This window comes from Pseudophryne corroboree, chromosome 11, assembly GCF_028390025.1.
Source record: "Pseudophryne corroboree isolate aPseCor3 chromosome 11, aPseCor3.hap2, whole genome shotgun sequence".
Lineage (NCBI taxonomy): Eukaryota > Metazoa > Chordata > Amphibia > Anura > Myobatrachidae > Pseudophryne > Pseudophryne corroboree.
Window position 1 is genome coordinate 318,617,575 of NC_086454.1, and position 23,170 is coordinate 318,640,744.

At 47.0% G+C, this 23,170-nt stretch overlaps 1 protein-coding gene across 5 annotated transcripts in view; it reads left to right on the forward strand.

Moving 5' to 3' along the window:
* The window catches only part of ZCCHC14 (zinc finger CCHC-type containing 14), a 152,428-nt gene extending 135,485 nt beyond the window's left edge, over positions 1 to 16,943 (forward strand). For 4 of the 5 annotated variants that reach the window (XM_063945670.1, XM_063945671.1, XM_063945672.1 and 1 more), the window contains exons 12-14: positions 152 to 295; positions 6,930 to 8,354; positions 16,360 to 16,943. In XM_063945670.1, the coding sequence (XP_063801740.1) occupies positions 152 to 295; positions 6,930 to 8,354; positions 16,360 to 16,415 (1,625 nt within the window). In that variant the 3' untranslated portion in view covers positions 16,416 to 16,943. The remainder of the gene's footprint in view (positions 1 to 151; positions 296 to 6,929; positions 8,355 to 16,359) is intronic. The other variant, XM_063945669.1, reaches the window with a different exon arrangement.
* Positions 16,944 to 23,170: the final 6,227 nt, after the last annotated feature.

The window sequence follows — 23,170 nt, forward strand, 5'->3', positions numbered from 1 at the left end:
TTCTATATGTCAGAGAGAAGTCCTGCATGACTTGTGACTGGTCAGATCTGTGATTTCTGTGGGACTTATGTGCCGATGGTGATCAGTTCCTCATGATCCCCTGCAGTATCATCCAGCTGTTCTATTAAGAAATCTCTGATGCTTGTTCCAGAACTGTGTGTAGCTGTAGAACCCAGATCTTCTCAGATGCCTCAAGAAGGCAGCTCGATGTCCGAGTACTCCAGCTCCCCCTCCAGTCCGATGGGAATCCAGATGCGAGAAGAGAGCTCCGATAGTGCGGAAGAAATGGACAGACGTAAGAAAGCGCCATTATGTTGTCATTTATAGTATGTGGGGGGGTTTTTGGACAGGTAATATATGTTTCTCTTGCGTCCTAGAGGATACTGGGGATCCATTTAGTACCATGGGGTATAGACTAGTAGCCATGGGCACTTAAAGAATTTGATAGTGTGCGCTGGCTCATCCCTCTATGACCCTCCTACCAGACTCTGTTTAGAAAATGTGCCCGGAGGCTCCTGAAGAGTTTTCTGCATTTATTTTTCTGTTTGTTGTTTTCAGGCAGGTCTGGTTGGCACCAGCCTGCCTGCATCGTGGGACTTAGGGGGGGGGGGGGGGGTTAATGGTCCCGTTCCCCGCTGACATGACACTAGCTCCTGAGGGAACTATTCGCAAGCCCCACCACGGCGAGTGTACATTCACACAGCACGCCGCCACCCCTAACAGAGCGAGAAGAATGAAGAGTGGTGAGTACTAAGCCGGCGTCCCGGTTAGCGGGTCGCCGGCCATTATGGCGGCTTGAGGGTACAGAGACGCACGGCTTCTAACCAGGGTGGAATGCGTCTCCAGACACCGTACACAGCTGCGTCTCAGTACACTGTACACCGGACCAACCCTGGCAAACAAGGTTCGGTCGCCAGTTTAAGCACAAATTATCTCAGCCAGTATAAAAAAAGAGTGAAGACTGCACGCCGATGAAGGGGCGGGGCTTCACTATATTCGAATCCAGCAGCTCACCAGCGCCAATTTCCCTCTGCAGTGGACACAGACGGTGACTGACAGGGACGCACAGCTCCTCCAGTTTGACTCCAGATTGCCTCAGCGGTACCAGGGAGTCATAGCAGGGGGGGAGCGATTATTAGTGTACTAACGGGGTCATTCCGAGTTGATCGCTCGCTGCCGATTTATGCAGCGCAGCGATCAGGTGAAAAAATGGCATTTATGCGTATGGGCCGCAATGTGGACGCGCATCGAACGGGTACAAAGCCCGTTGTGGCTGTGCACAGGTTCTAGCGAAGATTTTCGTCGCACTGACGGCCGCAAGAAGATTGACAGGAAGGGGGCATTTCTGGGTGTTAACTGACCGTTTTCAGGGAGTGTTTGCAAAAACGCAGGCGTGTCTGAAAAAAATGCAGGCGTGGCTGGGCGTTCATTGGGCGGGTGTATGACGTCAAATCTGGACACGGATAGGCTGAAGTGATAGCAAGCGCTAAGTAGGTTCAGAGCTACTCTGAAACTGCACAAACTGTTTTTGCAGAGCTCAGCTGCACAAGCGTTCGCACTTCTGCTAATCTAAAATACACTCCCCAGTAGGTGGGGGCATAGCGTTTGCACGGCTGCTAAAACTAGCTAGCAAGCGATCAACTCGGATGACCCCCTAAGTCCCCAATCTGGGTACTTAGTCTGCAGCCCGGCTAAGCTTGGCATTCGCAAAAAGGATGCGGTGTGCTGGCTCCAAATACCTCTGTGTCTCCCTGGAAGGGCTCTTTGTGGGTTAATTGTGCTTTTAGCCTTTTCCTGTGTGTGTGCTGTCACATTTACATTATGTCAGGCAAAGAGTGTTTCATGTACGGCGGAGTGTTCCTCTTCCCCAGGGAGCTCACTACTACTGTATGTACTCAGTGTAGTGCACCTTCTCCAGCTAGCGGGGCTGAACCAGCGTGGCTGGATTCCATCAAAGGAATGATTTCCAATATTTCTAATAAATTGTCTTGGAATAAGAAAGAGACGCAATACTGAAGACAGTCTGTGGATGAGATTATGAACAGAGAGGGTCATTCCGAGTTGATCGCTCGCTAGCGACTTTTTGCAGCCGTGCGAACGCATAGTCGCCGCCCACTGGGGAGTGTATATTTGCTGTGCAAGGGTGCGATCGCGTGTGCATCCGAGTGGTGCAAAAATAGTTTGTGCAGTTTCTGAGCTACTCAGAAACTTGCTCAGCCCTTGCGATCACTCCAGCCTGTCCGGTCCTGGAATTGACGTCAGGTCAGACACACCCGCCCTGAAAACGCTTGGAAACGCCTGCATTTTTCCAAACACTCCCAGAAAATGGTCAGTTGACACCCATAAATGCCTTCTTCCTGTCAATCTCTTTGCGATCGGCTGTGCGAATGGATTCTTCGTACAATCCATCGCCCAGCAACGAACCGCTTTGTAGCCGTATGACATGCCTGCACATTACGGTGCATGCGCAGTAGTAACCTGATCGCTGCGATGCGAAAAAAGGCAGCCTGTGATCAGGTCGGAATGACCCTCTGAGACTCAGTCCCCAAACAAGCGTCTCGGTCCCTTGCCATTTGTCCACAAAAATTAACTCTGGCCCATATCCTGCAGTCTGACCCTGAGGGGTCAGACATGGAGGATGGGGAGGTGGATTCAGAAGGGGGGGGGAACGCTGCTCTGTCACAGGGAATAGAGGCTCTTATAGAGGCTATAAGAGATGTGCTACAAATTCCTGATATGTTGACAGAGCATTGTGATGAATCTTATTTTAATGTAAAAAAAGAAGTCCTCAGTAACTTTTGTGTCAAAGGAATTGAATACCCTGTTTGAAGAACCGTGGGTTAATCCTAATAAGAAATTTCAAATCCCTAAAAGGTTACTCTCATCTTTTCCTTTTCCTCCTGAGGATAGGAAAAAATGGGAAAGTTCACCTATAGTGGATGCATCTGTGTCCAGGTTGTCACGGAAGATCGTGTTACCCGTCCCTGGTACAGCCTCCCTGAAAGACACAGCTAATCGTAAGATTGAGACTACACTCGCATCCTTGTACACAGCTGCTGGGGTGGCTCAGAGACCCACTATAGCATGTGCGTGGATTACTAAAGCCATTTCTAAATGGTCGGGTAACCTTATTGAGGGGTTGGATTCCTTATCTAGGGGAGGAGATTATGTTACTCCTGCAACATATTCAGGACTCTGCGAACTTTTATGGTGGAAGCCATAAAAGAAGTAGGTTTGCTTAATGCACGCACCACTGCTATGGCAGTGTCAGCATGCAGAGGCTTATGGTTACGCCGGTGGACTGCGGACGCGGACTCCAGGAAAGGCGTGGAAGGCCTACCCTTCACAGGAGAGGCCTTATTTGGAGACGAACTGGACAAATGGATCTCCAAAGCTACTGCGGGTAAGTCCACATATCTTCCTCCTTTAGCTCCCCCAACCAGGAAGACCTACTCAGGACCTACCCTACAGTCCTTTTGGACTGCCAAGTTTAAAGGCACGCAAACCAGCAACTGCCGGTTCTCAGGAACAGAGCTCCAGTTCTGCTTCCTCAAAGCCTTCTGCATTGTAGTGGGCCGCGAGGCCTGGAAGACTGCCAGGTGGGAGCCCGACTTAAAAATTTCAGTCACATCTGGACAACATCATGCCAGGTTCCCTGGGTTATAGATCTTATTTCCCAGGGCTACAGACTGGAGTTTCAGGAGCTCCCACCTCACAGATTCTTCAAATCAGGCTTACCAGTTTCACAAGAGGCAAGTATAACCTTACCAGATGCCATTCAAAAACTGGTACAAACGCAGGTCATTGGTACCGAAACCGGACGGTTCGGTAAGTCTGATTTAAAATCGTTGAACCCGTACTTGCGAGTGTTCAAATTCAAGATGTAGTCTCTGAGAGCGGTGATCTCAGGTCTGGAGAAGGGGGAATTCCTAGTGTCTCTGGATATCAAGGATGTGTACCTTCACATTCTGATCTGGCCGCCTCACCAGGCTTATCTACGCTTTGCACTACAGGACTGTCACTACCAGTTCTAGGCCCTGCCATTTGGTCTCTCCACGGCACCAAGGGTGTTCACCAAGGTGATGGCAGAGATGATGTTTCTCCTTCGCAAGCAGGGAGTGAACATAATTCCGTACCTGGACGATCTTCTAATAAAGGCACCGTCCAGGGAAAGGTTGTTGGACAGCATTGGTCTCACAACCAAACTACTCCTGGATCACGGGTGGATTCTAAATCTCCCGAAATCTCACTTAGAGTCAACTCGGAGGCTCCCATTTCTGGGAATGATACTGGACAGAGTCACAGAAAGTTTTTCTTCCGTTGGAAAAGGCATTGGTAATCCAGTCGATGGTTCAGGATGTCCTGAAGCCAACCCGGATATCGGTGCATCTATGCATTCGCCTTCTGGGGAAAATGGTGGCCTCTTACGAGGCGCTTCAGTACTGAAGGTTTCATGCGAGGCCCTTCCAGCTGGATCTGTTGGACAAATGGTCCAGGTCGCATCTTCACATGCACCAGAGGATCCATCTGTCGCCAAAGGCCAGTATCTCCCTTCTGTGGTGGCTACAGACTTCTCACCTAATCGAGGGCCGACGGTTCGGAATTCAGAATTGGATTCTGCTAACCACGGACGCAAGCCTCAGAGGTTGGGGAGCAGTCACCCAGGGGGTGCAGTTTTAAGGAAGATGGTCAAGTCAGGAATTCGTCCTTCCAATCAACATTCTGGAACTCAGGGCTATATACAATGCCCTTCTGCAGGCCTCATATCATCTTCAAGATTGGGCCATTCAGGTTCAGTTGGACAATGTGATGGCAGTAACGTACATAAACCGACAGGGCAGAACGAAAAGCAGAGCAGCAATATCAGAGGTATCAAGAATTCTCCTCTGGGCAGAAAAACATGCTGTGGCGTTGTCGGCGGTCTTCATTCCAGGAGTAGATAACTGGGAAACAGACTTCCTCAGCAAGACACGAGCTGCACGCAGGAGAGTGGGGCCTTCATCCGGAGGTGTTCAGGTGCTTGACACGTCGATGGGGATGTCCACAAATCGACATGATAGCCTCTCGTCTCAACAAGAAGCTCAAGCGGTATTGTTCCAGGTCGAGAGACCCACAGGCAGTGGCAGTGGACGCTCTGACGACTCCATGGGTCTATCAGATGGTGTACGTGTTCCCTCCACTTCCGCTGATCCCAAGAATTCTGAAAAGAATAAAAAGGGAAAAAGTTCAAGCCATTCGCATTGCTCCGGACTGGCCAAGAAGCGCCTGGTACGCGGACCTTCTGGAGATGCTCCTGGAAGATCTGTGGCCTCTACCTCTTCACAAGGATCTCCTGCAACAGGGGACGTTCGTCTATCAAGACTTAACACGGCTACGTTTGACTGCATGGAAATTGAGCAGCTGATTCTAGCCGGGAGAGGCATCCCTGACAGGGTCATCCTGACTATGATCCAAGCAAGGAAGGGGGTAACGTCTAAACATTACCACCTTATTTAGAAGAAATACGTCTCTTGGTGTGAGAGCAGAAAATATTCTGCGGTGGAATTTCATCTGGGACGTTTCCTGCTTTTTCTGCAGTCGGGTACTTCTGGGTATCTGGGCTCCATAAAAGTCCAGATTTCGGGCTTGACCATTTTCTTTCAGAAATAATTGGTGTCTCTTCCTGAGGTCCAGACGTTCTTGAAAGAGGTTCTGTACATCCAGCCTCCCTTTGTGCCTCCCACAGCACCTTGGGACCTCAATTTGGTGCTGAAGTTCCTCCAATCGGACTGGTTTGAACCGTTACAGGAGGTAGACGTAAAATATCTTACGTGGAAAATCGTCACACTGTTGGCCTTGGCTTCAGCAAGACGTGTTTTCTAGCTGGGGGTGTTGTCTCACAAGAGCCCCTATTTAATCTTCCATGAGGATAGAGCTGAACTCAGAACTCGTCAGCAATTTCTTCCTAAGGTGGTATCTGCGCTTCACATCAGCCAACCAATTGTGGTTCCGGTTGTTACCGACACCTCTGTTACTTCAAAGTCTTTGGATGTTGTGAGGGCTTTGAAGGTGTATGTGAAGAGAACAGCTCGTCACAAGAAATCGGACTCGCTGTTTGTTATTTATGATCCCAATAAGATTGGGTGACCTGCTTCAAAACAGTCAATTGCACGATCAGGCTCACTATCCAGCATGCTTATTCCACGGCAGGATTGCCGATTCCAAAATCTGTACAGGCCCACTCGACTAGATCAGTGGGTTCATCTTGGGCGGCTGCCCGCGGTGTCTCGGCCTTACAGCTCTGCCGAGCAGCTACTTGGTCAGGTTCGAACACGTTTGCAAACTTCTGTAAGTTCGATATCTTGGCCTCTGAGGACCTTCAGTTTGGTCAATCAATTCTGCAGGAAGCTCAGCACTCTCCCACCCGGGTTGGGAGCTTTAGTACTTCCCCATGGTACTAAATGGATCCCCTGTATCCTCTAGAAAGTAAGAGAAAAAAGGATTTTAATTACCTACTGGTAAATCCTTTTCTCGTAGTCCGTAGAGGATACTGGGAGCCCGCCCCGGTGCTTCGTTCGTCCTGCACTGTTACTTGGTTAAGTATTGCGGTTTGGCCCAGCTGTTGCTGTTCCTGTTCCAGGTTTGGTTAGCTTGGCTTTCCTCTTGTTTGTGTGTGCAGGTTTGGAATCTCACCACTATCCTTATCTATCCTTCTCTCAAAGTATGTCTATCTCCTCGGGCACAGTTTCCTAGACTGAGTCTGGTAGGAGGGGCATAGAGGGAGGAGCCAGCCCACACTATCAAATGCTTAAGTGCCCATGGCTCCTAGTGGACCCGTCTATACCCCATGGTACTAAATAAATCCCCAGTATCCTCTACTGACTACGAAAAAAGAATTTACTGGTAGGTAATAAAAATCCTATTTTTATTTCTTTCTTTTTTTATTCTAGGTCTCGGAAGACACATGGATTGCTCAGAGAGAGATAAGTCTGTCTTGTTGGTGAATCACTTCACGTCAAGTTCGGTTCGCCCAACCGCTCAGGTTTTACCTGTTCAAAATGACAGCGGATCTGGCCCATCAGGCCACCACCCACTGCCCTTTCACATCCTAGCCGGGGGACCCTCTCACATGTCTCCAATCCACATGGTGAACACGTTGCACAAATTGGACAGAACCAGTGGCGAGATAAAGCTGCTACAGTCCTCCACACACGCACATCTCTCTTCGGAAGAGCGGAGTAAAGCTTCGTCTGGACCCAGAGGTGGCATTAAAATAGAAAAAAGTTTTGGCAATGTGCTTTTGGATGTCAAGGCCTCATCAAGTTCGCTACAGTCTGGTCCTGTAATCTCTATAATGCCTGATAGCGGCTCCATGCAACAGACTGTTAGCTTTGGTGTTAGAGCCAAAGTAGGAAACTCCGTAACTGGGGAGAGGACAATAAAGCAACCAGCGCTTATGGTGGAGAACAGCACTCCCGCCACCATGGCATCCACTCCGGTCTTCCCCGTGACTCCCACACCTGTAAAACTTATTGTGTCCTCATCGGATTCTTCTGTGGTCGGACAGCTGGCGTGTACTAGTGTCTCCCCGGCAATAATAAACCCCAGGAATGTTCATTATACAGCTAATACCAAAGTTGCCTTTTCTGCTATGAGTGGTATGCCTGTAACCCAACTGCCAGGCAACTTCTGTACGAACAGCAATGCTTCTTCCAGTAACCACGCCTCTACATCCTATACCAATGTGGCAAATGGCGCGAGTTGCCCGGTGCCCAGTTCAAGCCCTACTATCTCCCCCACCTCTGACGGCAGTTTTTACAGCTGCGGTGGTAACACGCCAACCGTGAATATTCAAATTTCCAACCAGACTCCTAGCCATCACCATATACACCACCACCACCAGCAGCAGCAGACAGGGTGTACGGTTTGTAGCTCATGCGGCTGCAGTGGTAGCTGTGGGTCAGGTGGCGTGGCTGTCAATTACGGCAACTATTTTCAGCATCAATTCTCCGCACCCTCAATGTTCCCATTTTCCCTCATGCCCTTTAGCGCAATGTGCAATAACGGGTACATCAATACCCAGCAATACAACAACAGCGCCACGTTTCCTGTGGTCCACACACCGTACAATAGCAGCCTGAACCCAGACGCCATGCTCTCGGGACAGCCTAGCTTCTCTTTGCCTCCGATGCAGAACTTTATGACCGGCACGGCGGGGGTGTACCAGCCTCAGGGGATCATGGGAACCATTAATGGCACAGCTCACAAAAAGAGTGGGAACATTTCATGTTATAATTGTGGGGTCAGTGGCCACCGAGCTCAGGATTGCAAGCAGCCGTCAATGGACTTTAATCAGCAAGGTAAAGTCTTCACAGGTGGGAATTAGTTTCCTATTACAGCTCTTTCAGCACATTGCAGCTTGTGTGCTGTAACGGGTTACACTTGTAAAGAGTTTTATCAGAATGAAGGGTGCAGGAAGCAGAAGGGATCCAGCGTACCCAGCGATGTGAAATGTTACATTGTTTGCAGTAGAATCTTTTACCCCCTCTTTAGATGGAATAATGCAACAATATAAGCATTGATTTGTATCTGTCGAGCGGCAGAATCCCAGCACATTGCGGGCTGTAACGTGAGGCTTCCGTCCAGTGTTACACTGAGGTCACTTAAGCTAGATTTCTAATGGTGCTGGATGGTGGGGTAAGCCACATAATAACTGTGTAGTGGTTTGCAGTGATTTATTTCTAACATATCTATACTATCTTAATGTGAACCTCCTGAAACCGTGATTTGTGTCTGTAACTGTATTACATTTTAGCAGGTAATAAAAGTATATTATTTATAATAATGAAGTAGAGATGTTATGAACGGTGTGCTTTTACATACACAGATACCATATTTCTTTTTCAGCCATTAGGGGACACAGAATTAATTACACTGGGTATAGGCTGGATAGGGAGCGAGGCAGGCACCAAAGAGTTACTTTCTTCTTCCCAGCATGCCCCAGCCTCCCTGTCCCTTATATCCCACGCCCCAACCCAAGGTCTATTTTTTCTTTGGTGACTGGCAGGAGGCACCTTTTAAAAAAGGGGGCTGTATATCAAGATAATAACTTCAAAGTAGGAACATACAGGAGGGAATTCCATTCCATGCCGCAATGCCCGGTCGCACACACATCAGCCGCTTGCGGTAGTTCAGACGTTGCAAGTTTCCTTGTACACTTCTGTGGGGTGCCTTGGAAAATTTGCAACACCGGTGAACGTAGTCGTGCCTTTCCGGAATGGCACATCGCTGTGATTAATTGAATTCCCCCCACAGATTGTAGAATGTAGATGCCAAAATAACCATTTTTCAATGGAAAGCCCATAGTACCAGCGGGATCAGTACGAAATCCCGCCGGACGTGATCCCGGCGGTCGGAATCCCGACACCGGAATCCCGACTGGCACAATCCCGACAGGGGGGGCTAGCGCAACGCAGCCCCTTGCGGACTCGCTACGCTCGGCACACTAATTTATTCCCCCTCTATGGGTGTCGTGGACACCCACAGAGGGAGAATATGTCAGGATTGTGCCGGTCAGGATTCCGGTGTCGGTATTCCGACCGCCGGGATTCCGTCTGGCGGGATCTTGACCGCATCCCGTACCAGCTAATAATGGTCAATTAATGCACTGCACAAACGGATACCTACAGATGTGTCCTCATACATCTTTGCTGCAGTTGCGCCAAACAGCAACTCTTGGCACGCCAGGGCACGTGAGACTCTTCTTGCGTCTTTATTGTTGAAAATGCATCTTATTTGCAACACAAAGCGACTAGGATGCATGAGCAGACTGTGCTGATTGATGTATTAACACTTCTATATCTGTGTGCAATTGAGTCACTGCATCTGCATACGATGTGCTACAATGTGGCCTCCGCAGCTTCTTCTTTTTTTTTTTCTGTTCTGCTCCTTATAAAGACTCCGTTACATACAATATACAAGTGTCATGTTATAAATTAATACGCATAGTTCCCTCGTGCGTCCTAGTCACATTGTGCTGCGACTAAGACGCATTTTCTGCAAGAAGCCTGGCGTTAGCAGAGCTGCACGGGACCCGGCGGCTCACTCACGCCAGGCATCTTGTCTGCATGGCGTATTGAAGCTGGATATATAAGGACACATCTGTGGGGGGGTTTTATTGGAAGGGAAAAAAATTATTTGGGGAATACAGTGAAATTTTTGTATTTTTTTAAATATTCGAATGCTATAAAAGTGGGAACCACCAAAATTGTATGATTACTTGTAGAAATGGCATAAAGGCACGCCACCGATTACTGATTGCTGCACAGCACACGATGGGATGGACTCGCATTCTAGAAAATAAATTGGCTTTACAAATGTGCGTAGCTTGATTATTAATGTCCTCTCTAATGCATACATCTTAGATGAGGGGGCTTCCGTGCATGTTGTATGTGTATTTCAGTGGGCTATGGTGCTGCTCTTTTAAGGAATAAACTAGATGTCTTCTTCATAACTTGGCAAACGTCATTTTATATTTCTCTAACGTCCTAGTGGATGCTGGGGACTCCGAAAGGACCATGGGGAATAGCGGCTCCGCAGGAGACTGGGCACAAAAGTAAAAAGCTTTAGGACTACCTGGTGTGCACTGGCTCCTCCCCCTATGACCCTCCTCCAAGCCTCAGTTAAGATTTTGTGCCCGAACGAGAAGGGTGCAATCTAGGTGGCTCTCCTGAGCTGCTTAGAGTAAAAGTTTAAATAGGTTTTTTTATTTTCAGTGAGACCTGCTGGCAACAGGCTCACTGCATCGAGGGACTAAGGGGAGAAGAAGCGAACTCGCCTGCGTGCAGAGTGGATTGGGCCTCTTAGGCTACTGGACATTCGCTCCAGAGGGACGATCACAGGCCCAGCCATGGATGGGTCCCGGAGCCGCGCCGCCGTCCCCCTTACAGAGCCAGAAGACTGAAGAGGTCCGGAAAATCGGCGGCAGAAGACGTCCTGTCTTCACTAAGGTAGCGCACAGCACCGCAGCTGTGCGCCATTGCTCTCAGCACACTTCACACTCCGGTCACTGAGGGTGCAGGGCGCTGGGGGGGGGCGCCCTGAGACGCAATAAAAACACCTTTTTTGGCAAAAAATACATCACATATAGCTCCTGGGCTATATGGATGTATTTAACCCCTGCCTATTTTTACATAAAAAAGCGGGAGAAAGGCCGCCGAAAAGGGGCGGAGCCTATCTCCTCAGCACACTTGCGCCATTTTTTCCTCACAGCTCCGTTGGAGGAAGGCTCCCTGACTCTCCCCTGCAGTCCTGCACTACAGAAACAGGGTAAAACAAGAGAGGGGGGGCACTAAATTGGCATATAAATATATACAGCAGCTATATTAGGGAAAAACACTTATATAAGGTTATCCCTGTATATATATAGCGCTCTGGTGTGTGCTGGCAAACTCTCCCTCTGTCTCCCCAAAGGGCTAGTGGGGTCCTGTCCTCTATCAGAGCATTCCCTGTGTGTGTGCTGTGTGTCGGTACGTTGTGTCGACATGTATGAGGAGGAAAATGGTGTGGAGGCGGAGCAATTGCCTGTGTTAGTGATGTCACCCCCTAGGGAGTCGACACCTGACTGGATGGTCTTATGGAAAGAATTACGTGATAGTGTCAGCACTTTACAAAAGACTGTTGACGACATGAGACAGCCGGCAAATCAGTTAATACCTGTACAGGCGTCTCAAACACCGTCAGGGACTCTAAAGCGCCCGTTACCTCAGGTCGATACAGACACGGACACTGACTCCAGTGTCGACGGTGAGGAAACAAACGTATTTTCCAGTAGGGCCACACGTTACATGATCACGGCAATGAAGGAGGTTTTGAACATTTCTGATACTACAAGTACCACAAAAAAGGGTATTATGTGGGGTGTGAAAAAACTACCCGTAGTTTTTCCCGAATCAGATGAATTAAATGAGGTGTGTGATGAAGCGTGGGTTTCCCCCGATAAAAAACTGCTAATTTCTAAAAAGTTATTGGCATTATACCCTTTCCCGCCAGAGGTTAGGGCGCGTTGGGAAACACCCCCTAGCGTAGATAAGGCGCTCACACGCTTATCAAAACAAGTGGCGTTACCGTCCCCTGATACGGCCGCCCTCAAGGAACCAGCTGATAGGAAGCTGGAAAATATCCTTAAAAGTATATACACACATACTGGTATTATACTGCGACCAGCAATCGCCTCAGCCTGGATGTGCAGTGCTGGGGTGGCTTGGTCGGATTCCCTGACTGAAAATATTGATACCCTGGACAGGGACAATATATTATTGACTATAGAGCATTTAAAGGATGCATTTCTATATATGCGAGATGCACAGAGGGATATTTGCACTCTGGCATCAAGAGTAAGTGCGATGTCCATTTCTGCCAGAAGAGGATTATGGACGCGACAGTGGTCAGGGGATGCGGATTCCAAACGGCATATGGAAGTATTGCCTTATAAAGGGGAGGAGTTATTTGGGGTCGGTCTATCGGACCTGGTGGCCACGGCAACGGCTGGAAAATCCACCTTTTTACCCCAAGTCACCTCGCAGCAGAAAAAGATACCGTCTTTTCAGGCTCAGTCCTTTCGTCCCCATAAGGGCAAGCGGGCAAAAGGCCACTCATATCTGCCCCGGGGCAGAGGAAGGGGAAAAAGACTGCAGCAGACAGCCTCTTCCCACGAACAGAAGCCCTCCCCCGCTTCTGCCAAGTCCTCAGCATGACGCTGGGGCCTTACAAGCGGACTCAGGCACGGTGGGGGCCCGTCTCAAGAATTTCAGCGCGCAGTGGGCTCACTCGCAAGTGGACCCCTGGATCCTGCAGGTAGTATCTCAGGGGTACAAATTGGAATTCGAGACGTCTCCCCCTCGCCGGTTCCTGAAGTCTGCTTTACCAACGTCTCCCCCCGACAGGGAGGCGGTATTGGAAGCCATTCACAAGCTGTATTCCCAGCAGGTGATAATCAAGGTACCCCTCCTACAACAGGGAAAGGGGTATTATTCCACGCTGTTTGTGGTACCGAAGCCGGACGGCTCGGTGAGACCCATTTTAAATCTGAAATCCTTGAACACTTACATAAAAAGGTTCAAGTTCAAGATGGAGTCACTCAGAGCAGTGATAGCGAACCTGGAAGAAGGGGACTATATGGTGTCTCTGAACATCAAGGATGCTTACCTCCATGTCCCAATTTGCCCTTCTCACCAAGGGGACCTCAGGTTTGTGGTACAGAACTGTCACTATCAGTTTCAGACGCTGCCGTTTGGATTGTCCACGGCACCCCGGGTCTTTACCAAGGTAATGGCCGAAATGATGATTCTTCTTCGAAGAAAAGGCGTCTTAATTATCCCTTACTTGGACGATCTCCTGATAAGGGCAAGGTCCAGAGAACAGTTAGAGGTCGGAGTAGCACTATATCAAGTAGTACTACGACAGCACGGATGGATTCTAAATATTCCAAAATCGCAGCTGATTCCGACGACACGTCTGCTGTTCCTAGGGATGATTCTGGACACAGTACAGAAAAAGGTGTTTCTCCCGGAGGAGAAGGCCAAGGAGTTATCCGACCTAGTCAGGAACCTCCTAAGACCAGGCCAAGTGTCAGTACATCAATGCACAAGGGTCCTGGGAAAGATGGTGGCTTCTTACGAAGCGATTCCATTCGGCAGATTCCACGCAAGAACTTTTCAGTGGGATCTGCTGGACAAATGGTCCGGATCGCATCTTCAAATGCATCAGCGGATAACCCTGTCTCCAAGGACAAGGGTGTCTCTCCTGTGGTGGTTACAGAGTGCTCATCTCCTAGAGGGCCGCAGATTCGGCATTCAGGATTGGGTCCTGGTGACCACGGATGCCAGCCTGAGAGGCTGGGGAGCAGTCACACAGGGAAGAAATTTCCAGGGCTTGTGGTCAAGCATGGAAACGTCACTTCACATAAATATCCTGGAACTAAGGGCCATTTACAATGCCCTAAGTCAGGCAAGACCTCTGCTTCAGGGTCAGCCGGTGTTGATCCAGTCGGACAACATCACGGCAGTCGCCCACGTAAACAGACAGCGCGGCACAAGAAGCAGGAGGGCAATGATGGAAGTGGCAAGGATTCTTCGCTGGGCGGAGAATCATGTGATAGCACTGTCAGCAGTGTTCATTCCGGGAGTGGACAACTGGGAAGCAGACTTCCTCAGCAGACACGATCTTCACCCGGGGGAGTGGGGACTTCACCCAGAAGTCTTCCACATGATTGTGAACCGTTGGGAAAAACCAAAGGTGGACATGATGGCGTCCCGCCTCAACAAAAAACTGGACAGATATTGCGCCAGGTCAAGGGACCCTCAGGCAATAGCTGTGGACGCTCTGGTAACACCGTGGGTGTACCAGTCAGTGTATGTGTTCCCTCCTCTTCCTCTCATACCAAAAGTACTGAGAATCATAAGACGGAGTGGAGTAAAGACTATACTCGTGGCTCCGGATTGGCCAAGAAGGACTTGGTACCCGGAAATTCAAGAGATGCTCACGGAAGACCCGTGGCCTCTACCTCTAAGAAAGGACCTGCTCCAGCAGGGACCATGTCTGTTCCAAGACTTACCGCGGCTGCGTTTGACGGCATGGCGGTTGAACGCCGGATCATGAAGGAAAAAGGCATTCCGGATGAAGTCATCCCTACCCTGATCAAAGCCAGGAAGGATGTAACCGTACAACATTATCACCGTATTTGGCGTAAATATGTTGCGTGGTGCGAGGCCAGGAAGGCCCCTACAGAGGAATTTCAACTGGGTCGTTTCCTGCATTTCCTGCAAACAGGACTGTCTATGGGCCTCAAATTGGGGTCCATTAAGGTTCAAATTTCGGCCCTGTCAATATTCTTCCAAAAAGAACTGGCTTCTGTTCCTGAAGTTCAGACGTTTGTCAAGGGAGTACTGCATATACAGCCTCCTTTTGTGCCTCCAGTGGCACCTTGGGATCTCAATGTAGTTTTGGGATTCCTAAAATCACATTGGTTTGAACCACTCACCACTGTGGACTTAAAATATCTCACATGGAAAGTGGTAATGCTGTTAGCCCTGGCTTCAGCCAGGCGTGTCTCAGAATTGGCGGCTTTATCCTATAAAAGCCCTTACCTAATTTTTCATACGGACAGGGCAGAATTGAGGACTCGTCCTCAATTTCTCCCTAAGGTGGTTTCAGTTTTTCACTTAAACCAGCCTATTGTGGTGCCTGCGGCTACTAGGGACTTGGAGGATTCCAAGTTGCTGGACGTAGTCAGGGCCCTGAAAATATATGTTTCCAGGACGGCTGGAGTCAGAAAATCTGATTCGCTGTTTATCCTGTATGCACCCAACAAGCTGGGTGCTCCTGCTTCTAAGCAGACGATTGCTCGTTGGATTTGTAGTACAATTCAGCTTGCACATTCTGTGGCAGGCCTGCCACAGCCAAAATCTGTAAAAGCCCATTCCACACGGAAAGTGGGCTCATCTTGGGCGGCTGCCCGAGGGGTCTCGGCTTTACAACTTTGCCGAGCAGCTACTTGGTCAGGGGCAAACACGTTTGCTAAATTCTACAAATTTGATACCCTGGCTGAGGAGGACCTGGAGTTCTCTCATTCGGTGCTGCAGAGTCATCCGCACTCTCCCGCCCGTTTGGGAGCTTTGGTATAATCCCCATGGTCCTTTCGGAGTCCCCAGCATCCACTAGGACGTTAGAGAAAATAAGAATTTACTTACCGATGATAATTCTATTTCTCATAGTCCGTAGTGGATGCTGGGCGCCCATCCCAAGTGCGGATTGTCTGCATTACTTGTACATAGTTATTGTTACAAAAATCGGGTTATTGTTGTTGTGAGCCATCTTTTCAGAGGCTCCTTCTGTTATCATGCTGTTAACTGGGTTCAGATCACAAGTTGTACGGTGTGATTGGTGTGGCTGGTATGAGTCTTACCCGGGATTCAAAATCCTTCCTTATTGTGTACGCTCGTCCTGGCACAGTATCCTAACTGAGGCTTGGAGGAGGGTCATAGGGGGAGGAGCCAGTGCACACCAGGTAGTCCTAAAGCTTTTTACTTTTGTGCCCAGTCTCCTGCGGAGCCGCTATTCCCCATGGTCCTTTCGGAGTCCCCAGCATCCACTACGGACTATGAGAAATAGAATTATCGGTAAGTAAATTCTTATTTTTTTCATAAAATTAATTTTCTACTATTGGTATATTGCACCCCCTTGCAGTGGTGCCATTCTATGTGAAATCATTGCTTCTGACATAATAACAAACAAAACTATCCTCATGATCTAAACGGTTATTTATTAACGTGTCAAAGACCAATGACGTCCTCCCTCATATATTGTTTCTCATTTATGCAGGTACTTTCCGTCTTAAATACGCCCCGCCACCAGACTGCTTGGACTCTGCAGATTGACCCTCCGGACACTTTGATTTAAAGAAGATGTGCCCCAGTCTGATTGGCTGGCGGCCGGTAGATGTACGTCACGTATAAAGGTGCTTTAGTTTTACCCAGGCTGAACTGACATAGCTACAATGTTTCTCTTTTTGCCAAACTGCTTCAAAGGATATCCTCTGATTTTCCCTACAACATGATGAGCCTGGCCAGAGTAAACCTCATGTTTTGTAGATGGTAAAGAAAGACTGTTACTGACATAGGATTTTTTTTTTTATATCAATATATAAACCTTAAAGGGCAGCTACAATAAATGTCCGGGTAAAGTTGGAGAGGTAATTAATCCTGAGATTTATGCGCTGAACGCAAAGTGCGCTACATGACATGAGAACTTGTCGGGAAGTAATCACTTGGATTCTCCGTAGATTGCACTAGGGAAAATGGATCATCATTTCTGGAAACTTTGTAGGACTTTTAAATGACTTTGCATCAAAAACATTGGCTAGCTCAGAAACTCTGCGGAACCGTTATCGAGCTACGTATTTTCCATGTTCCCTCGGCCTCCCGCGTTAGACCCTTTTAACACTTCATCTTTGAGGAAATTTGCACTTTAATGTTTGTTTTTATTATTGTTGTGTTTGAGTGGATCTGTGTTACAAATGTGGAAGCCTCTGGAGCGTGTTGCCTCTCAGTCTCTGCACGGAATATTTGTGGAAATAGTGTCTCCACGGTGCATTAAAAAAAAAAAAAGAAGCCTTTACATTAATTTACTGCTCGCACCAAGGGACGGCAATTAACAGTATTATTTATGGTGAGTGTGTCAACGTGCAACAAAGGGCTGTCACTTATCTACATATTCTAAACACTAAGTCTCAACCATCACCGGTGGTGGTTGTCTTATTTATTTATTTTCAATTTTTTTCATCTTCTTGATATTTCAGGAATCTTACTTCAATCCGTTGAAAGCTTAGGAAACAATGACAAATTTACTACTCGCCGTTTAGAGCAAATATACATTGGTACTTTGTGTCCTGTATTACTTGCCCTGAAAAGGCCACAGGCAAACACAATAACTTGATCTGGTCATTTTAGCACTAAAATGTTACACACTGCAGTGGAGTAAGCCACCACTCCAGGATCCGTGTCTCCGAATACCTGTGAAACCAAAGATAAAATTGATTGGAAGAGATGTGTGGGGAAACCCCAGAGTTTTCCAAGACTGTTCTTGTGCATATACCTTTTCAAAGCGGAGACTTGTTGCTCATTGCACTCTCTGATCCTGATTTACATTGTTCTGATACAGTATTATTGCAGACCCTCTGTATACAATCAAGACTTATAAAGCATTTTAATTACTACCGTGGGTTCTGCGCGGTGAAAACTGATCTGTCTGGAATGATCTTATTTCTCTTCTCCACCTTGGCTTGTGTTCCATGGGAAAATCGTCCTAACAGAGAAAACTATTGGTCCCCAAAGAACTATTACTGCACAGGGGGAGATGTGTGAATGGGTGACAAACAGATTATGAAAAGCAGCCATTTTTGTTTAAGATCTCTATGAAGTTGCCCTTCAAAACAGAATCCTTTTCAATAACACGGAAAATGGAATTTGTTTTGATTTAAGATAACTTAACAAACGTGGCCCAGCTCGCCCTCTGTGCAAGAAGCACCACGCAGCCCCCAGAAGGGTCTTTTTGTATTACAAAAGGAAGACACCGAACCTTACGCCCCTGAGAAATGATCGCAATTGCTCGAAAGAGGGTCATACGTGTCCTGGTTTCTTTCCAAGCAACTCCATTTATAGGATCGAACTGATTCGTGCTATAGGAGACACTAAGCCTTAATATATTTTCATAGACACCATGCACTTCGCTGTGTGATTTGCCAGACAATGTAAAAATACTGTTTTTCAAAAGAAATTTTTTTAGACGTTTACTGTTTTTTTAAGATCTTTAACGGCCTTTTGCCATAGCCTAATTGTGCGCTGAAAGCCAAACTTTTTTCGTTTTGTTGTTGTTCAAAAGAAGTATTCTAAACTTGAAATGTATTTAATGACATAGGAGTAATATTGTTATGTATAATTTTTTTATTTTATTTTTTGAGCAGAAGACTTTTTGATGCCTTTTTCTTCCATTATGATGTTTTAATGGCCAGTGCACAAAAAAATGTTTAAAAAAAAAAAACACTTCAAGGAGGTTTTTGTAAAGAATATACTGGCAACGTAGTATTTTCTCATGCGTTCTTTCTTCATATCCCATGCTGCCTATAACAGTAATTGCAAGTGGAAGAATGGCTTCCATGCAATTCATCCATTTAAAAAAAAAAAAAAACATTTCACAACTTAATTTGCACCTTAATAGATGTCCTATATATTTTTTGTCCTGTTTCTGAAAATGAAACGGGATACTTAGTTTTACACACACTAAATTGCTGGTGCTTATTTTTCCCAGCATGCTTTGCAGCTGCATCTTATCGGTTCCCGCGGACACATTTTGAATGTTTTATCTGATCACCGTGCAGGTGATCTGCCATCGGAGATCCAGAGAATGTTGAATAACTTCAATAGGTATCTTCTAATTGGAAGAAAACATTTTTGATATGTTCCCTTCACTCCTGGAGAAAAAAAAATGCAGACTTCCTAACTTCCTGCTGTGAATGGCAGTACGTGTCCTGTAAAACTCATAGGAGCAAGTCAGACTAGTGAATGTAGATTCCTGGCCTGGATTACTATATGACATCCTCTATGCTCTTAAATATACCTTAATGTGTCTTAATGGCAAAATTTTAAATAGGGAGAGAGATGGGATGTGCTGTAGTACATAGGGGGCATTAAGATATTGTTAAATTAAAAAAGGCATTTTATTAGTTTGCTTTAGCTTAAGAGTTACAATTCCTGTAGGATCGGAAATAAGTGCAATTTTTCTGTTCAGTATTCAATAAGCACTGTGGGAATACTAAGGCATAACAGGTTTCTTTTTAATGCAGGAAATGTGATAATAAATAATGTGGGCTTAGGCACTTTGTTACCTTTACCGGTCCACCATTGAGCCACACTACACCTGACTTTGTATTTGGCAGATGTTACAGCGTTCGTGTACAGTAGCTGAGTCTCTAAATCCCACGTCCCCTGTGGGGCAGAAAAATAAATTGGGGGATGAGGGGGGGGGGGGTGTAATATTTAGTCTGTCTGTGTAACCGCTCCACTCCAAGAACGAATATTTAGTAATATTATTGGTTTTATTAACTGCTAAACAATCTGATACGCATAATGCATAAACCTTTTTTAATCTAACCGCAGCATTTATTCTTTTGTATTCTTTCAACAAATAAGCACATGCATTTATTGGAGAGGTTATATCACACGTCGGGGGGGAGTTTGCGGCGCATTTACCAACAAGCGGGGGGGGGGGGAATAAATAAATGCCCATCTGCTTTCATTAACTAAATTTTTATTTGAGCCATTTTACTTAATAGCAAGATTTTTTTTTTTTTTTTCAATGACAGTATTACATAATGTGCATGTAAAATGTATTTCTGTACATATTTAATCCACTCATTCGAACTGTAAATTGTTAAGTAATTGGTTATTGGATTTTTTTAAATGTTTTCGTATTCTTCCAAAAGTTAAAATTGTAATTTTTTTAGAATGACGTTTTTATCTAAGTAAATTTAAGATAAAATAAGGTTTATACAAAATGCACAAAAAAAAAGTTAATAAAGAAAAAAAAAAAAAGGCATATTTTTTTTCAGGCAGTTGTTGTGCTTTTATTTTGAGGGTACAGAAATGGAAATTTGCAGTCTTGTCTTTGCACACCCAAATATGTGTTACCTTGTTACCAGAAAGAACATTAACTGCATTCAGAAATAAATACTGCGTAAGTGTGTGTATGTGTGCACATATATATATATATATATAGATGAGGGATACCCAACCTGTATATATAATATATATATATATATAACGCTTGGGACCAGAGGTATTTTGGATATCGGATTTTTCCGTATTTTGGAATAATTGCATACCATAATGAGATATCATGGTGATGGGACCCAAGTGTAAGCACAGAATGCATTTATGTTTCATATACACCTTATACACACAGCCTGAAGGTCATTTAATACAATATTTTAAATAACTTTGTGTATTAAACAAAGTTTGAGTACATTGAGCCACAGAAAACAAAGATTTCACTATCTCACTCTCACTCAAAAAAGTCCGTATTTCGGAATATTCCGTATTTCGGAATATTTGGATATGGGATACTCAACCTATATGTGTGTGTGTGTGTGTGTGTATATATATATATATATATATTTCTCTAACGTCCTAGTGGATGCTGGGAACTCCGTAAGGACCATGGGGAATAGCGGGCTCCGAAGGAGGCTGGGCACTCTAGAAAGATTTATGACTACCTGGTGTACACTGGCTCCTCCCACTATGACCCTCCTCCAAGCCTCAGTTAGATCTTGTGCCCGGCCGAGGTTGGATGCACACTAGGGGCTCTCCTGAGCCCTTAGAAAGAAAGTATAGATTTAGGTTTTTTATTTTCAGTGAGACCTGCTGGCAACAGGCTCACTGCAGTGAGGGACTAAGGGGAGAAGAAGCGAACTCGCCTGCTTGCAGCCGGATTGGGCTTCTTAGGCTACTGGACACCATTAGCTCCAGAGGGATCGACCGCAGGCCCAGTCCTTGGTGTTCGGTCCCAGAGCCGCGCCGCCGTCCCCCTTACAGAGCCAGAAGCAAGAAGAGGTCCGGAAAAACGGCGGCAGAAGACATCAGTCTTCACCAAGGTAGCGCACAGCACTGCAGCTGTGCGCCATTGCTCCTCATGCACACCACACACTCCGGTCACTGAGGGTGCAGGGCGCTGGGGGGGGGCGCCCTGAGCAGCATATAAACACCTTGGCTGGCAAAAATACATCACATATAACCCCCAGGGCTATATGGATGTATATTAACCCCTGCCAGATTCCATAAAAATGCGGGAGAAAAGTCCGCGAAAAAGGGGCGGAGCCTATCTCCTCAGCACACTGGCGCCATTTTTCCCTCACAGCTCCGTTGGAGGGAAGCTCCCTGGCTCTCCCCTGCAGTCTACACTACAGAACAGGGTTAAAACAGAGAGGGGGGGCACTAAATTTAGGCGCAGTATAAATTATATAAAAGCAGCTATAGGGGACATAACTCAGTTAGTCCCTGCATTATATAGCGCTCTGGTGTGTGCTGGCATACTCTCACTCTGTCCCCCCAAAGGGCTTTTGTGGGTCCTGTCCTCATTGGAGCATTCCTTGTGTGTGTGCGGTGTGTCGGTACGGCTGTGTCGACATGTTTGATGAGGAGACTTATGTGGAGGCGGAGCAGATGCCGATAAATGAGATGTCGCCCCTGTGGGCCGACACCAGAGTGGATGGATAGGTGGAAGGTATTAACCGACAGTGTCAACTCCTTACATAAAAGGCTGGATGACGTAACAGCTATGGGACAGCCGGCTTCTCAGCCCGCGCCTGCCCAGACGTCTCAAAGGCCATCAACGTTCCCTCAGATGGCAGACACAGATGTCGACACGGAGTCTGACTCCAGTGTCGACGAGGTTGAGACATATACACAATCCACTAGGAACATCCGTTACATGATCCCGGCAATATAAAATGTGTTACACATTTCTGACATTAACCCAAGTACCACTAAAAACAAAGGGTTTTATGTGTGGGGAGAAAAAGCAGGCAGTGTTTTGTTCCCCCATCAAATGAGTGAATGAAGTGTGAAAAAGCGTGGGTTTCCCCGATAAGAAACTGGTAATTTCTAACAAGTTACTGATGGCGTACCCTTTCCCGCCAGAGGATAAGTTACGCTGGGAGATATCCCCTAGGGTGGATAAGGCGCTCACACGTTGTCAAGGTGGCACTGCCGTCTTAGGATACGGCCACTTTGAAGGTACCTGCTGATAAATAGCAGGAGGCTATCCTGAAGTCTGTAATTACACACTCAGGTACTAGACTGAGACCTGCAGACTGCTGCAGCGTGGTCTGTACCCCTTTCAAACAGGGATACTATTTTGCGAACATAAGACGTCGTCTTATATATGAGGGATGCACAGAGGAATATTTTGCCGGCTGGCATCCTGAATTATTGCAATGTCCATTCTGTCAGGAGGGTATTGGAGACCCGACACTGGACAGGTGATGCTGACTTTAAAAGGCACATAGAGCCTTATAAGGGTGAGGAATTGGTTGGGGATGGTCTCTGGGACCTCGTATCCACAGCAACAGCTGGGATGAAAATATTTTACCTCAGGTTTCCTCACAGCCTAAGAAACGCACTGTATTATCAGGTACAGTCCTTTCGGCTTCAAAAAAGCAGGCGGGTCAAACGTGGGAAGAGGAAAAAAGCTGCACCAGCAGCCAGTTCCCAGAATCAAAATTCTTCCCCTGCTTCCTCTGAGTCCACCGCATGATGCGGGGGCTCCACAGGCGTAGCCAGGTACGGTGGGGGGCCGCCTCAAAAATGTCAGCGATCAGTGGGCTCGCTCACAGGTGGATCCCTGGATCCTTCAAGTAGTATCTCAGGGGTACAAGCTGGAAGTCGAGGCGTCTCCCCCCCGCCGTTTACTCAAATCTGCCTTGCCGACAACTCCCTCAGGCAGGGAGGCTGTGCTAGAGGCAATTCACAAGCTGTATTCCCAGCAGGTGATAGTCAAGGTGCCCCTACTTCAACAAGGACGGGGTTACTATTCCACACTGTTTGTGGTACCGAAACCAGCCGGTTCGGTGAGACCCATT